A 16,138-nucleotide genomic window follows, 5' to 3' on the forward strand; every position below is an offset into this window, starting at 1 on the left:
CATTAGTCCCCTGTTCATTCTGCTCGCTCAGCAGTGTTCCAAGTTAAGCAGGCTACCTGTCGAGTATTGTGCAAACCAAACACACTGGTATGGAATTACCCAAGTCTCTGGAGCCTCCCCTACTTCTCACTTTCTGCTCTCTATCTGTCATATACAAACGCTGTCCCTATCCAAACCCAATGTCACCTTCTATGTCCCCTCAATTAGAAAAAGTGGCAATCTATCTTCATCCTGTGTATACAGATGGACTCTCAGGAGAACACAAGCCATAAACTGAGACAAATTTAAATTTATGCATGAATGGTAGAAAGAGAGAGGCAAAGAAAGACCATGGTAATTCAATTTCAGTGTAGTAAAGCATGTCTAGAACATTTTCTCATCCTATTTTGGGTGCTCCAGGTAGGAATCCAGACACAAGACACATGTTGGAATAGTTGAGCAGGAATGTTAGCTGTTCCCAGATATTTAATCCAAATATAGGCTATTCTCTTGTAATTCCAGCTTAGTGGTTCTTAGATCTTAGTTTCTACCCATTTCTGTAATTTATGGTTATCTTTGTGATACCTCTCGCACTGTCATGAAAACGGTCTTAGCCTACCTGAGAGGGAAACCGACTGATGTTCAAGGGTCATCTGCTAATGCAGCTCACCTGGGACCCTTCAGGCTGTAAAAGCCTGGAAGTGTGTTCATTTGCTGTCTTGCTTCCATCTCCTGGCATCAATCATCGTTTGTGTTTGCACCTTTAACACTCCTGCAGTCCACATGAGATCTGCATCCGTTTCCTGCTCACGCTGCGGATCTCTGCACTCGATTGTTGTCTTGTGCTAGCTTAGTTTAAACGCATGTCATTTGGTTTAAGGATATCTGTTGCATGGCCTTCTTAATTTTCCCTTTCTTTAAAACCAGTTTGTGAGACTTTATGCTCATTAGAGCTGTTGCTGAGATCTTAGGAAACAGACGCAATAAAGTCAGATGGGGCCAAAAACAAAGCTGTCATGATCTGACACAATATAAACAAACCAACTGTTTAGCCAGAATGTCTGAGCCATTTTATATAATAATAATCTCTCACAGCCCCAAAAATGGCATGTGTGAACTGTGACTGCCAGTATTATAGGCCAGAGTTTACCTGTGAAGTTTTTCTGTCAAGCGTGACAGTTCTTATATACTCAATTTTGACATTTAGTTTGTCTTTTCTGGCTTTGAGGACTGCTGTGACATGTCAGTATTTACTGACCAATGCAACTAGAATAACCTTTAGATATGTTGCAGTTTTCTAGTTTTACTTCTGTTTATTGCAATAGTACATGATTATTTAATAAATATAAAGATCAAGTGTTCATAATAGTCAACTTAATTTTCTCAAATTGCATCAATCTAGTTACTTGGTTTGCAATTAAAGTAACTGAGAATTTCAATTTAAAGAAACTGAAAACATACATTTTAGCTCATTTATTCTTTGTCCAGATACTCCATTATTGGAATAATCCTTGAGTTGAAGTTCGATTTATTGCGTGAATTAGCTTGTACAAACAAAATTGCATGCCCTATTTAGTGCAATCAGATGGCAACTATCTCTTGAAATAAAGCCAGTGTGGGAGTACTTCAACAGGAAATACTACTGAGATTCACTTGGTGCTGCCTTCAAAAAATCTCAATATCCAATAGCATCCTATTCAAAGAGCGTCAGCTTCTCTCAGGGAATGCTTAATCAGTAAAATTTTACCTCTAGTCATTATTTAGATATGAAGCCTGAAACAGAGATATGTTGGGGGGGATGTGGCTGAGCTGACTTACATGCATAGTCTACAGTGAATGATAAGCTGTATTTGGTGAGACAGGCCAGGAAGGTCATTCTTTGGTGAACTTGGGTCATGTTTTGATGCAGCTGTGATAGACGTGGGTAATCTGACAATCTAATACCATGGACAATAGCCAAAGATGTAACAGAGGTACATAGTTGCGCTGCAACGCTCAATGCAGCCGACTATGGGAGGACAAAGGACAAATATACTTTTTTGCTATAAAAGCTTGGACTTTTAGGTCCCCTACATTTATATCTGTTCAACCAAACGTTACTTTTAGCTGGTTTATTCTTAAAAACTAAGAATTTAGCAAAGCTAGTATTCATGCATTACTTCGAACAAGTATTTATACATTTTCATATGTATATTGTTTTTTTTTTTTTTTAGCTTTCTTAGCAAAAACTCTTACCTCACTCCTGAAGGAAAAGAAATTCATCACAATAGTCACTGAATAAGCATTTGAAGGTTGAAATGGCTAGTGGTCTCATCATTTCCGTAGGTCAAAAGCATTTAATTTAGTAGCAATACATTAACTTAGATAACACTGCAGGCTACTACATTGTTGTACATGTGTGACAGGGACTTCTCCTTTCCAGTTTTACACTGAAATGTATTGTTTTTTTAATGGGGTAGTTTACTCACTTGATGTGTCATGTCCTCAATCAATGTCTGTCATTCACTATGATGCAACACACTTATGATTTCAAAAGTACATTTCTTATTTTAAGCTCTTCCAGGCTTTGAGTGAGTGTTTATGTCTGTGTGTCTATGATTCATCCATCTCTCTGCCACCGCAACAGGCAATGTAACTCCAGGTTAGCTTTCACAAAGGGTTTTGTAAGCAATATATGTAGAGAAAAGCAAATATCAGCAATTAGAGAAAAGGCTTGGTGTCATGTTCTTTTAAGAGATCAGGAGATTGAGTTCTCAGAGAAAGACTTACTCAATTATTCAAAGCCTCTATATCTCCTGATGCACCCCCACACATTTATCTGTCACATGCTCCTTTCTCTTTTACCATTTCTGTTTCTTTCCCTTGTTTAATGCTCCTTGTGTTTTGCTCTCTTCCTGTTGCTGCTCGCTCTTCCACCCTCCACTTTTTTTTTTTTTGTTCAGCAGTGCTCACAATTTGTTACCCATACGTCTGAGCCTTAAACACAGTGGCCTTAATCAATTATCGATCATGTATATTATAGCCTGGATCGTATACTGTGGGGTCAAACACAATGCAGTACTTTATCAAAGTATATTGTCAGATTCAAAATGCTTAGGGCCATATTGATAAGTACATAAACAAAGGTGCTGTTGTAGAACTACATGTGAGGGGAATTCTCTGCACGTGTTTTGTGCAGGATATTTTTTCAGCTCAAGCACTAAACAAATAACTACACATCTTGAGGTCTAAAAATAAATAATGGAAGTAAGAAAAAATGCCCATCAAGCTTTGTGTGTCTAAGATGCTGATTGATCATTTTGTTAATAGTCTTATTATGTTTCAGTTTTGCTTTAAGAATTCCAGTATATTAGGTGGATATTAACCGCAAAGTAGCATTCATTTGCATGGCAGGGAGGATATTGTGGTCAGGCAGGAAAATGAAAAATGCAAAGGGAGCTTGCCTCAGGATGTAGACTGTCTAATAGCTCTCATGCCCAAACCATTGTAAGGTAAAATCATCCTGACTTGTTATGTAGAGAATTTATAGCTCAAGGCTTATGCAAGTGCTTCTTTTCTTTAACTTTCTTTTGCTTTTGTTCTTTTGTGTTTCCTTCTGTTCTTGTTATGGTTTCTCTTTCTCATATTAACGGTAGACAGTAGCACTGTTTACTGTAGGTGAACATTATTCACGCTAGAAGCATTACCGTAAATTGAGGGATAATTTGAAGCATAACTGCTTCACATTGTGTCGAAAGCAGACCCAGATACACTGCCCAGAAATGTATCTTTGTGAATTGAGAAGAATGAGATTAATCCCTTTTGTGTTGAATGCTGTTGTAATACTCAGTATTCATGTTTAAATGGTTTCACTCACACTCAGTGCTGTACAACAACAACATGAACAATTATACATAACGACCATAAATTCCCATTCAAAAGCGAAAGAGTTGTGTTCCAGTTGGACATTTTAACAGCATATCGAGCTCTCAAGAATAATGTCTTGCCATGTCCACCTAGGGGAAAATTTCATCCTGCATTGTCATATTCACAATACAAAAGGGCCTTTTTCTTTCTGAGAGCCTCACTTAAATCATCTCTCTCGCACCACTCAAAGATCAGAGGAGATGAAACAAAACCAAATTACGAACACATGAATATTCACATTAACAAACATAGATTGGTTGCCCAGATCTAACTGAAGCGAGGCGAGTAGTTGAAAGAACAGAATTTTACATTTGGATTGTTTTTGATATTAATCTGTATTTTACATGTACATAGCTATTTCAAATACTTTGCCTAAGTCAGTAGTGTTTCAAGTTTCCATCTGTTGGTATGTCTCTTTTGTTGCTCTTTGTTTTAGCTTCCTTTTCCCATGTAACAGCTCTGTGCTGTGACCCTGTAGCCTCAGACCCCTGTGTTCCTGAAGAATGGGGACACCAGCAACACTCTGGGCCGAACACATTCTCACACATATCTGTTAATTATTAAAAGTACAATGATGAAAGAAAATAAATGTACGAATTGGCCTGTCTGGGTTATTCAGTTATGCGCTTTGTTGCTTGATTTGCAGGTGGATAATTAAGGCATTATTGTACACATTTCTGCACAAATTTGCATACTGAATATTTGGGCTAACCTGTTTTGAAGAGTGGTTTAATTTTAGGGGCAGCAAGTGAGCATAATGTGTGATGATACATTAAAAAATATATACTTTTTCCATATTTTCAATACACAATTACCTTACCTTATTGACCATACAGTACCCTGATTTTCCAGCTACTTCTATCCTCTACCACCACTTTGAAGAAGGACCTTCTGCAGCAAACATAACCTCAGCTTCAGTGAGCCTCAGAACGTTTAATGTTTTGCCTCTTTGTGCATTTTCTATGTGGGTTAAATACACTACACCTTTATGTTTCAGTTATTATGCCTGTGACGGTGCTCGCTGAGACCTGCAGCTATTACACAAACAAACATTGTGAGCAAAAGTTCAGGCTAACAGCATTAGTGAAAGACACTTTGGGGTAACCAACTGCACATTCAATGCTACACGCTATGCTGGCGGAAGGATAAAAAGAGGCTACACAGTCATCAGAAGTTCATTTCTGTGCACAGCTTCAAGCAATGTCATAACACTGTATAGCTTTATTATGGCAGTATTTCACACTTTAACGCACTGGCTAGATTTCAGTGTATTTTGCGTTGTGTGTATATACAGATCAGCAATCAGCTACAACATTAAAACCACTTACAGGTGAAGTGAAAAGCATGGATTATCTTATTCCAGTGCAATGTTTTGCTGGGAAACCTTGGGTCCTGGCATTCACTTGGATGTTACATTGACACATACCACCCATGAAAGCATTGTTACACACCAAGCGCACCTTCTCACAGTAACAATACTTTCAGATGACAGTGGTGTACCTCAATTTAACAGTGCTTCCCACCACACTGCAAAAACAGCTTAGCAACAGCTCAAAGAACACAACAAACAGCCAGTCCAGTCTCCACAGAGCCCAAACCACTGGAGCATCTGGGTGATACGCCAGAATATGGATCCATGAAGGCCCCAATCTGAAACCATCAGGACAGAAGGGATCTGCTGCCCATGTCTTAGTGTCCAACTGTCTGAGGGCCCCACCATCAGATGTCCTATGTCCATACCCTGATGGGTCAGAGCGTTGCTGAAGGACACAAGGGGGTCTAAACATTATTATTCAGCTGTTTTTAGTGTTGTGGCTGACTACTGTGTATCGTGATTGTATTGTATTGTGAATTGGGCTGTGAGTTTATGGCTTTTGTAGCCTTTAAAGTCCTACAATTTTGCTTAACATTTAACATTATACTCGTAAAGTAGGGAATTATTCTTAACATAATTTCCACTACTCTGCCAGGACACAGTAATGAGATGATTCTGTGAAAAATACGTGTGATTTTTTTTGGCAGAGATTTAAATGCTCATCTGCTGTGAGCATGAGGAGCAATCTTCTAAATGGCCTATAACTTACATAATCATTTTGCTAGGCATGGTTGAGAAAGAATCATGTATCCTAACTCTAACCTAAACTACTTGTGTCTTTCTCTCATTTGTGAAACATCAAATTAATTAGGTCCGGCTTATTTACCAGGAGAGTGTGTGTGTGTGTGTGTGTGTGTGTGTGTGTGTGTGTGTGTGTGTGTGTGTGTGTGTGTGTGTGTGTGTGTGTGTGTGTGTGTGTGTGTGTGTGTGTGTGTGTGTGTGTGTGTGTGTCCAGTGTTTTGTGACAGTAAAGACTGATTGTTCCAGTGTACTGAGGACACTCATGAATTATTCATGACCTCTGCCTGCAGCTATTACACACTGTTGTCTTCCTTTCTCTCTCTTAGTTTGTTGCTTTTTCTCTTTTTCTTTCTTTATTACCACGTTTTACCTCAAGACATGTTCAAGCTGCATCTCTTTATCCAACACACCTTTTCACTCTCTGTATCTCTTCTCATTAATAACATAGGGGAGACTGTGGAGGCTAATTAAATTTGCACCTCTGTCTTTGTTACATTGAATGGAATCGGTTTAGATTTCGAAAGGGTCTGTGTACTTTACGGCCATCCATTTTCCGGATTGATATGGGTAAACGAAAAATGGGAAACCATCCGATTTTTGATTTCCGTTTGGATGAAGGTAAACGAGAAACGGGAAACGAGCCGTGTCCCGTTTTTCGTTTGGAAATCGAAAATCAAAAAACGGAAAACGAGCCTATATCTGATTTTCTACTGTGGGTTTATTTCACACAAGTCGGGAAATAAAATACAAACGTCATTCCCTTTCGTGTGTCTCGCTTTGCCTTGGACAGGTGTTGTGCCAAAGTAGTTACCCCCGATAGAAATTGTATCCCTTGCCACGGGAGCGCGCTTGCATTTGGAAGGGTGGAGTTATAATCCTGTGTTTAGATATCAGCGTAGTTTATTAATAAAACAAAACGTGGATTGTTACGATCCTGATCATGCTTTGATTGTCAAACATGTTTGGTAATGCAGCATGTGACATTTCTGTCTAAATAAATGCTTTTGCTATACATGGTGTGTTGCTCAGTTAATAGTATTCATCGTGCTGCCTAACAATGTCTTTTCCTTCTCCTTTTTGTAATAAAGTGTGATGTTGCTACGTGATCACCCTGCTAACTAAACGTAGGCTCAATACCCTCTGGGTGGGAACTAGATTCAAACGTGCTGTAATTCAATCTTTAGAGCAATCTGTCCAACTTCTGATACAGTAAAATCAACACCACTGTGAGCATTTTATCACACTGCCAGACTCAATTCCACCAGGGTATCTTATCTTCAGATACTGGTGTTTTTGTTTTGTTTGTTTTTGGTTAAATCCCCCCTCTGTTCATCATCAGAACTTCATAGCATTTATTCAGAAATTCGCAACACAGACAAATGACGATACAGGAGGATCTACCAGAACATGTTATGAGGGGCATAAACATTATTTCAGCCTCATTGTCTGCACTGTCCAAGGCAAAGCGAGACACAGGAAAGGGAATGACGTTTGTATTTTATTTCCCGACTTATGTGAAATAAGCCCACAGTAGAAAATCAGATGTAGGCTCGTTTTTTTGATTTTCGATTTCCAAACGAAAAACGGGACACAGCTCGTTTTCCATTTTACGTTTACCTTCCAAATGGAAATCGAACATCGGATGGTTTCCCCTTTTTCGTTTACCCATATCAATCCGGAAAACGGATGGCCGTAAAGTACACGGACCCGAAAGCCCTTTTACAACGTCCTTATCTCAGATTGTTCAGTGTTTAAGTAGACATAGTGCAAGCATGAGAGATGTGTTGTCCTAGCAGCATTTCAAAGAAACATTTACCTTTTCAAAACTAAATTTTAAATGTTATTGGTACTGTCTCAGGGGCTGCACAGTGGAGTAGTGGTTCGCACTTCACCTTGCAGCAAGAAGATCCCCGGTTCAAATCCCGGGGTGAGCCTGGGATCTTTCTGCATGGAGTTTGCATGTTCTCCCTGTGCATGCATGGGTTTTCTCCGGGTACTCCGGCTTCCTCCCACAGTCCAAAAATATGCTGAGGTTAATTGATTTTTCTAAATTGCCCGTAGGTGTGAATGTGAGAGTGTCTGTATATGTAGCGTTGCGACAGACTGGCGACCTGTCCTGCCTTCGCCCGAGTCAGCTGGAATAGGCTCCAGCACCCCCTGCAACCCTAGTGAGGATAAAGCGGTGTACAGAGAATGGATGGATGGATGGTACTGTCTCTGTCTGTAAATAACACTTTGCTTGGTTGTGTATTCAAATGAATTGTGTCAACATGTGAACAACTGAAATAGTAATTTGTTCATTCCATTTGTGCTTGAGTGTGGACCATGCCACATCTCTCATCTAGATCAATTTATAGTAAAATAACTGAACAAGGCATTTTGGAACTGAAGGTGCAGACCTGATGGATGCTGACTGCTCAGTCAGTAGAGCTCACACGTTTATGTGCAGAACATAACATGGGTGTTTACCAAGTACCTTCCCTTCGTCTCTGTCACCTTCTATAGTCTAGTCAGAAACTGTGAGGAGTTAAAGTGCACTGTGTGATCTAACAAGCTCAGTAGCCGTTTTGAATTCTTTCAGTCTAAATCTGACTCCCGTCCCCAACTTGTTGTCCTCTGATCTCTGACAATGCTGTAGCCACTTTATGCCTCTTCTATTCAAACCATGCAGTCACATAAGGTGACAGTGAGAATGTAAATGCCATCCAGCTAATTAAAGGTCCTTTATAAACAGACCTCACTTCCTGCATTTAATTGGCTCCAAAGGCTACACATGAGAAGATAGAGAGTATGTGCGAATGGATAGCCGGGCTGAAAAATGTCACCACTGCAGACTCAGGATATTTATTTGTGATGTGGTTTTTGCTTGTGTGTCTCACCCTTATATATGTAGTGTTTGTGTGTCTGTGCAGAAATTGGATATTACAAGATGGGAAGCCAGAATGAAAATAATGATTGGTTTGTCCTGCTGAATTTGATCAAACTTGCCTCTTCGGTTTCTCCGTTTGGGCCTTTATTTTTCATTGTTACTTTCCAGGCATAAATTGATTAATCTTGGCTAAGCTGGCTGCTGACTTCAGTTACGTTTAGTTCAGAAACAAGTAGGCACTGCAGGGCTCCCAACACAAAAGCGGATTGCCAGGCAGAAAAGTACAAATTCGAGGCTGATTACTTCCTACCTTTAGTAGTCCTAATCTTCACTGTTTGTTAAAGGTGCATTTTCTCAGCATAAGGATTATTTGTACTCTATCTACCAAAAGTCTCTTTATTTTTTGAGTTCACAGGAAATGAAAAACACATACAAACTGTTCTAGTGTGGATATTTTCATGCTGGTTGTTGAAGATGATGTTTTCAAGGATCTTCTTTTTATTACTGAACTCTTCCTGTGTATGACAGTGATTGCTGGCACTTCCAGTATTGATGACACATTTCTACACCCTACCACAAGATGATGATACAAGGTCCTCTGTTCACAGGAACATTTTCATCGATAAAAAGCTTTTGTTGTTTGTTTACAATCCTGAGTATCTTCTGTCCTTCTCACTTTGTCTTCCTCCAGATGAGGGTTACTACCAAAGCGGAAGGTTTCAGTTTGAAATAGATGTCCCTGAAGCCTATAACATGGTGGTGAGTAGTCCAGTTTTCTCTTATTTGTTGGGGTAAAAATGAATTTGTGTGTCTGCTTTGTGTGTATGTGTTACCATCATCTCATTCTTTTGTCTGTTCTTCCATTGATATATTTGCTACCCAGACATGAAGCCACTGTGCCTTTGAGTGCTACACATCTACTCATACACACACGTTTGTTCCACATGCAGCTCTATTTCACATTTAGTAGTAAAAACATAGTTTAAAAAAGTTAAGGGAACACTCAATCCTCACAGTATCAGTTGATCCAGTTAGGAAGCATCAACAATATTCAAACTTTTTCACCTGCTTTGATATATGTTTCTGACCAAACCGTCAGAAACCGTCTCTATGAAAGTGGCATGAGGGCCCGTAGTCCTCTAGTGGGAAATGTGCTCACAGCCCAGCACCATGTAGCTCGACTGGCATTTTCCAGAGAACACCAGAATCGACAGGTTCGCCATTAGCATCCCATTTTCCTCACAGATGAGAGCAGCTTCACACTGAGCACACGTGACAGATGTGAAAGAGTCTCCAGAGATGGCCTGGCAAGCATTATGCTGCCTGCAAAATCATCCAGAATGACTGGTTTGGCGGTGGGCCGGTTATCGTCTATGAAGGCACGTCCTTCGAGGGTCACACAGATGTGGTCAGAGTGTGTAGGGAATTCCTGGATGTCACTAACTGGCCTCATGTCCCCAAAACCTGAATCCAAGTAGAGCCTCTCAGACATTATGCATCGATGCATCTGAGGCTGTCAAATAGTGCCACAAACCCCAGGAGCTCAGTGATGTCCTGATCCAGGTCTTACTTAAAATTGTATCAGCTTGTGATTTTAATTTTTCACTCTAATTTTGAATGCAGTCTTCAGTTGGTAAATGATTTTGTTTTCCATTGACTGTTCTTATGTCATTTTGTCTTCACTGAATTAAATAATGTATATTAATAAATGTTTTCAATATGAAAGATTCATTCATTTTAAGTCTATTATTGTTATTGCATAAGATGCCTCTTGATAAACATATTTCCCACACTATGAGCCTCCACATTAAATCAGCTGGTGAATCACCGGGTTTGATGTCTCAGCTGTAGACTCACAGTACAACAGTGCCGTCTGACTGGCTCGCTCTCGGAATTGTTTTTCTTCGTACCTGCAGGGTTTCGGTAAGAACTTAATGCATTAAATTATAATTTTTTTAAGCCCTTCAGGCTAACCAAATATGGTGTTGTCAAACACAATAAGTGCACAGAGATGACTAACAGCAATAAGTAATGACTCAGAGACCCACTGAAAAATATAAGATGTTGTTTGGAAGGGACTTCAATTAATAAAGACCAACTAGACGAGCCCTCAGTAGAGGGCAGAACCACGCCCTCTACTGGCAAAAACCCTGTCCTCCCTGTACAAATGATGCAATATGTATCAATTTTGATCATCGTACGTATCTCCTTTCCGACTTGATCTGCTGACCTGTAACTCCACAACTGAGCCGGGGACCTTAGACTTATCTTCAGTGCCAAGTCTGATTATCCTGACTTCAGCACTTGCAGAGATATCGGAACGGACATAGCCACATACATACATACATACATACATACATACATACTTACCCAGCCAGATACCGCACCGAATGCAGTAATCCCGCTGACGTTCGTCAGGCGTGGTTAATTAAATGGGTATATTGGGCTCTAATTAATAGCCAGACTGTGTTGTTCTGAGCAGGATCTTGTATAGAAATGTAACCCATCAAAGTGAAATAGACACTACTACCACTGTGTTATTAATCTACTTTATGTGGAAACTTTAAACTCCATTATTCTTATATTTGTTCTTATATTTCCATCTTGATGTATTAAACACTCATCAAGCTGAAGTGCCGATATTTTAAAGTTAATCATTTTTGAGAGCCTGCTCTTCAGCTTGGTGACTGTCTAATGTGAGAGGTCAGGAGCTCTGTTGAGACCTGTATCGATGTAAAACCTTACTAATGAGACACCATAACACTATATTCCTCAAATCAACTCAGATTATTCTGCTGAACACTTAATCAGGTTGACCTTACTTCTCAAAATGTCAACTGTTAGGGGAGCAGCACTCAGTCAGTACACTTCATCAGGCTAAGAGTAATGTTTTTTGAATAGATTTTAATTAGTCTCTGCTGACATGGATGTTTACTCTTTTGTACTGTCAGAAGCTCCCTTTAACTTGGTAACCTTGATGAATTGCTTAATCCAAACATGCCTGCATTAATGCAGTAATAAGGCTCATGTTCTGGTTTCAAATCAGAGTGCTAATTGGAATTCTCCAACTTTAGTACGGTAATCACTGTCTGTCATGTGTACAGATCTGTACTCAACCACAGTTGTTCGTATAATTGGCTTAATGATTGTTTTCCATCACTGGGGACCCATTGAAGTACCCAAATCCAGTAGAACTGATGGTGTCCCGGAAGACAAAATCCAAACTGGGTTCGTCCAGTCTGCTGTTGAGAAATAACTCAGAATGTCATCAAAACCAATTTAAGAGTCGACCTCAGTGACAGGCAAGAATTTTGTCATCTATACACATGGTGCGTGGCCATCCGTATAAAATTGTATTGTGTTTTGCGAACAGTAGAACATGCATTTAAATAATATCCGAATGTTTGCACAGACACAGGGAAACAGCCTTCATTTCTTAGATATGCCTCATATTCTGATTATTGTCGACTCGATGATGTTATTGCTTGTCATTGCCATCAGTGTGGCAGCAAGTTGTTATACCATACTGACATTTCAGTACATCATTATTTTGATAGCATATTTTAAGCCACATTCTCTAGGAGCTTTGACATTTTGCTGTGTTGAGAAAAAATTTAGTTCCTGTGCAATTTCCTCTGCACCTTAATTTGTTGTCGATATCCAAGCAGACACCTCATGTTGAGACACTGTAAATGATAGCAACTCATCAAATGTGAACTGACTCCAACGTGTACAGTGCAGACTAAAGTAAAAAATGCCTTAAGTCGTGTGAAGTGTACCTGCTCAGCATTTTTTATTAAGAAGAAATGTTTCTTACAAGAACTATCAGTGAAGTCGAGGAACCAAGTGTAGTGATTGTTATTAAGTTGAGAATAGGGTATCGGCTTGCTGGAAGCTGCCATGGATTACTAGTTGGTCTCTTGTAGCATTTTCGCTACAGACGAGCAGGTTTTTGAGACTCTTAGAGAGGCCGGAAAATATGAGCTAGCTTGTCTGGAATGGAGCAGCTGAAACTCCTCTTGAAATCAGGCCTGGGCGTGAAGTTCACAGGCAAGTGGCTGGTGTGTGACCTGTTTTTTTTAAAGGCATTTACATCTTCATGTAACTTATACAGCAGACTGTCATATGACACAGCCTCTATCTCTCTTACCTGAGGAGCCATTTGGTTAAATGGCGTGTAAACACCTACCCTTGTTAGCAACGCTTGGTCGCTAAAAAGGACAGTTTAACTTTACATATACACCAGTCACAGGGATGTGTCCGTCTGAATGGGGTATTCCTTCAGTGGCGTTTTGTTCACGTCAAGTGTACCTGCATGGATTTAGATGCATTCCAACAGAAAAAGACGTGAATAATAGTGGGTTTAGTGGTTTGTAGGTGACTTGTTTGTTGATCACAGATAATATTGAGACACTTTTATTCCAGATGCAGAGGGAGAAGTAGGTTTAGAAAGACGGAAAAAGTTTAGTTTTCAGCTAATTTGCTTTGAGAAAGAGAGAGTCCACATTGTGTGAGTGTTTGTAAGGAAGCTCTGTGAAGAATTGAGAGGCAATTTAAAAGTTTTGGAAAGAGCTAAACTTCGTAGTAAATTTTTGGATTTATTAGGATCAAGTGGGCATGAAAACTAAGAGGATATACTCAGGCTTTCTTTGCATTGTGTCTGTATTTGTGCAGCAGTGTTTGATCCAGCTAAATTAAAGGTTGAGTGCAGTCTTCGAACAATGGGAAAATAGTAAATTGCAGTAAAGAGACATTGGCATATTGAGGCAGTTTTCTGACATCTCTCTTCTTTTGCTGTACTACTGCATCATTTGTCTATTGCAGTATGCTCTGTTAATATTAATATTGCTGCAGACAACTTGAAAATGATGAATTTAACTCCTGCACACTGTCTCACTTACTGATGACCCCCGTCAGGGATGTAACAGCATTACAACTCTTTCAGTTTTTCACTTTTTACTGACGTACCTGTCATTTTTTTTCAGGTGTGCAGAGACTTTTTTCCCCAAAAAATTTACCACGCAAGTTTAAATCCACATTGGGACAAGGGGTATAACCAGACACAGAAGGCACAGAAGCATCTGTGTTGACCAGCAATAGTAAACAGCCCATCTGTGAGCACTGGCGTGAGCTTTGAGGGTTCATCTATTTGACAGCTGTTGGCTGAAAAATCGAATGCAGTAAAAGAAAAAGTGCTCTCACACATTAGTTTTAATCATAACACAAAGATTCTGCAGTGTGTTGTGTTGTTTTTTTTATATGTTTTTTTTTTTTTTTTGCGTTTTCTCTGCCATTTGTGTACTTGTGTGTGAGTCATATGTACATGTATGTGTCACATGTGAATCGTGTTTATGCATATTTAAGAAGTGGTTTAGAAAGAGTTTTACAAATACCCTACAAAAAAAAAAAACCTTCAGTAACCTTGGAGAACCACAAGGGATTTATATTTGACTGCTTGCAGACCTTTTTGCTGTTTAAAAGATGATTATTTCTGATAGTTTTTCACCTTTAAAGGAAGATTGATTTAAAGGATGATCCATTTGCTCCTTCTGTTAAGACAAGGAACAAGACAAGATTAAGATTAGCATAACATACACAGACTACCTGACTAGTACTGGTTATTGAAACTCATTTCAAATGAAACATTAAAATAAAATAAAATGTTCATCCTCCTCTAAATGGTTTCTTGCTCTTCCTATTATATCTCCAGCCTCCTAAAGTGAGATGTCTGACCAGAATATGGCATCCTAATATCACAGAGAACGGAGAGATCTGTTTAAGGTAAATCTGCCAGCACTGGGTTCATGTCTTCACTTATGTAATGTTTTCACCTTCTACGGATACGGGTCCGTATCTGTAGACACTACCTTTCAAAATGTGTTCATGACTGTAACTGTGGTTTTCTGTTTTCTGCAGCTTATTGCGGGAACACTCTATTGACGGCACAGGCTGGGCCCCCACTAGAACATTGAAGGTAAATAAGTAAATCATTTTCTCAATAGAATGAGCCTTTATTTCAATGAATGTTAACTGCTGTGTTTCAGGGATTTTAGACAGATGGCATGGGAATATTTTAAAATCCCTTTACTGTACATCACTAAGATCCCAGATAACTACAGGCCAGCTCACAGTGTGAGACACCCAGCAAAAATTTGAGCCCTCTCATTTCTACACTTGGATTTCGTTTATGAACTTTTTCTTAGCTTTTAATACACTGAAGATACACACCTTGCTGAAGCACCACCTTTCAGGGTAACAGGTCAACACAGTACTGGGGGCTTGTATTAAAAATTTCCAGCTGGATAGCCCGCGACATGTTGTTAATGGTTTCTAAGTCCTGCAATATTGTTTTAAACACAGGGGTCCTAGAGGGCTGTGTCTTATCTCCTTCCTGTTCACTCAATTTCTCACTATGATGATATGACTTCTATATCTGCAGTGACAATAACAAGCCTGAATCAAACTGATTCTGACAGCCCAATCGAACTTTTTTGCAAAAATGGTCACATTGTGCTCAAATCTTAGAGGAGTTAATGGCTATTGTAATTATAGATACTGTTAAACCCTCTGCACAGTGGATAATCGAAAACACAAAAGACATAAGTGTGTCAACCCTTGACATTATACCTTTTTATATCCAGCCACTTTTTTTCTGTGTCTTAAACTGACAAATATGAGGTGCAGGAAATACGGCTTAGGGATATTGAAAACACTGTCGCACTGTTCTCTCGCAACACAATGAAAAATCTTTCGCTGAGCTGAGTAAGGTAAACTTCACAATGAAAAGCTTTCTAGCTGCAGATAAAAGAATGCCTTGACTTTTTGTGCTTTTACCCTTCACTCAATTGAGCACTTTTTGCAAACTTTTAATAAACAGTTACTGAAGTTGAAAGCAAGGACAACCTCTGCTATCCCTATTCAAGTTTTGACTAAAATGATGTCGGATATAAACTACCTGGTGAAACTTAATGTAGTTGTAAGGTGGAACTCTGCCTTCCATGTTCAATCAGACTGTGCTTCCCTGCAGGGACCCACGACTACATCAACATTCCTCTCAATCACTGCACTAGTATGTGCCTGTAATTATAGAAATATGCAAATGTATGCATTTGAAGCACTGGGTGGTCTGTCTTCCTCCTGTGCCAGGTTTCCTAGTTTAGAGTATCATCCAGTAAATCCTCTTTGGATACCTCTCGAGTTTCCAGCAAAAGCTCCTCTTGAAGTTATTGCCAGGATTTGTCTTATCCTTAAGAATTCTCTTCCTATTT

The 16,138-nt window shown here is 39.4% G+C and overlaps 1 protein-coding gene across 1 annotated transcript in view; it reads left to right on the forward strand.

Annotated features, from left to right (window-relative positions):
- Nucleotides 1-16,138, forward strand: part of ube2f (ubiquitin-conjugating enzyme E2F (putative)) — a 53,439-nt gene that overhangs the window by 12,091 nt on the left and 25,210 nt on the right. Inside the window, exons 5-7 of the mRNA XM_022211469.2 lie at nucleotides 9,562-9,629; nucleotides 14,581-14,651; nucleotides 14,787-14,844. Of these exons, the coding sequence (XP_022067161.1) occupies nucleotides 9,562-9,629; nucleotides 14,581-14,651; nucleotides 14,787-14,844 (197 nt within the window). The remainder of the gene's footprint in view (nucleotides 1-9,561; nucleotides 9,630-14,580; nucleotides 14,652-14,786; nucleotides 14,845-16,138) is intronic.

This window comes from Acanthochromis polyacanthus, chromosome 14 (assembly GCF_021347895.1).
Source record: "Acanthochromis polyacanthus isolate Apoly-LR-REF ecotype Palm Island chromosome 14, KAUST_Apoly_ChrSc, whole genome shotgun sequence".
In the NCBI taxonomy this organism is placed as follows: domain Eukaryota; kingdom Metazoa; phylum Chordata; class Actinopteri; family Pomacentridae; genus Acanthochromis; species Acanthochromis polyacanthus.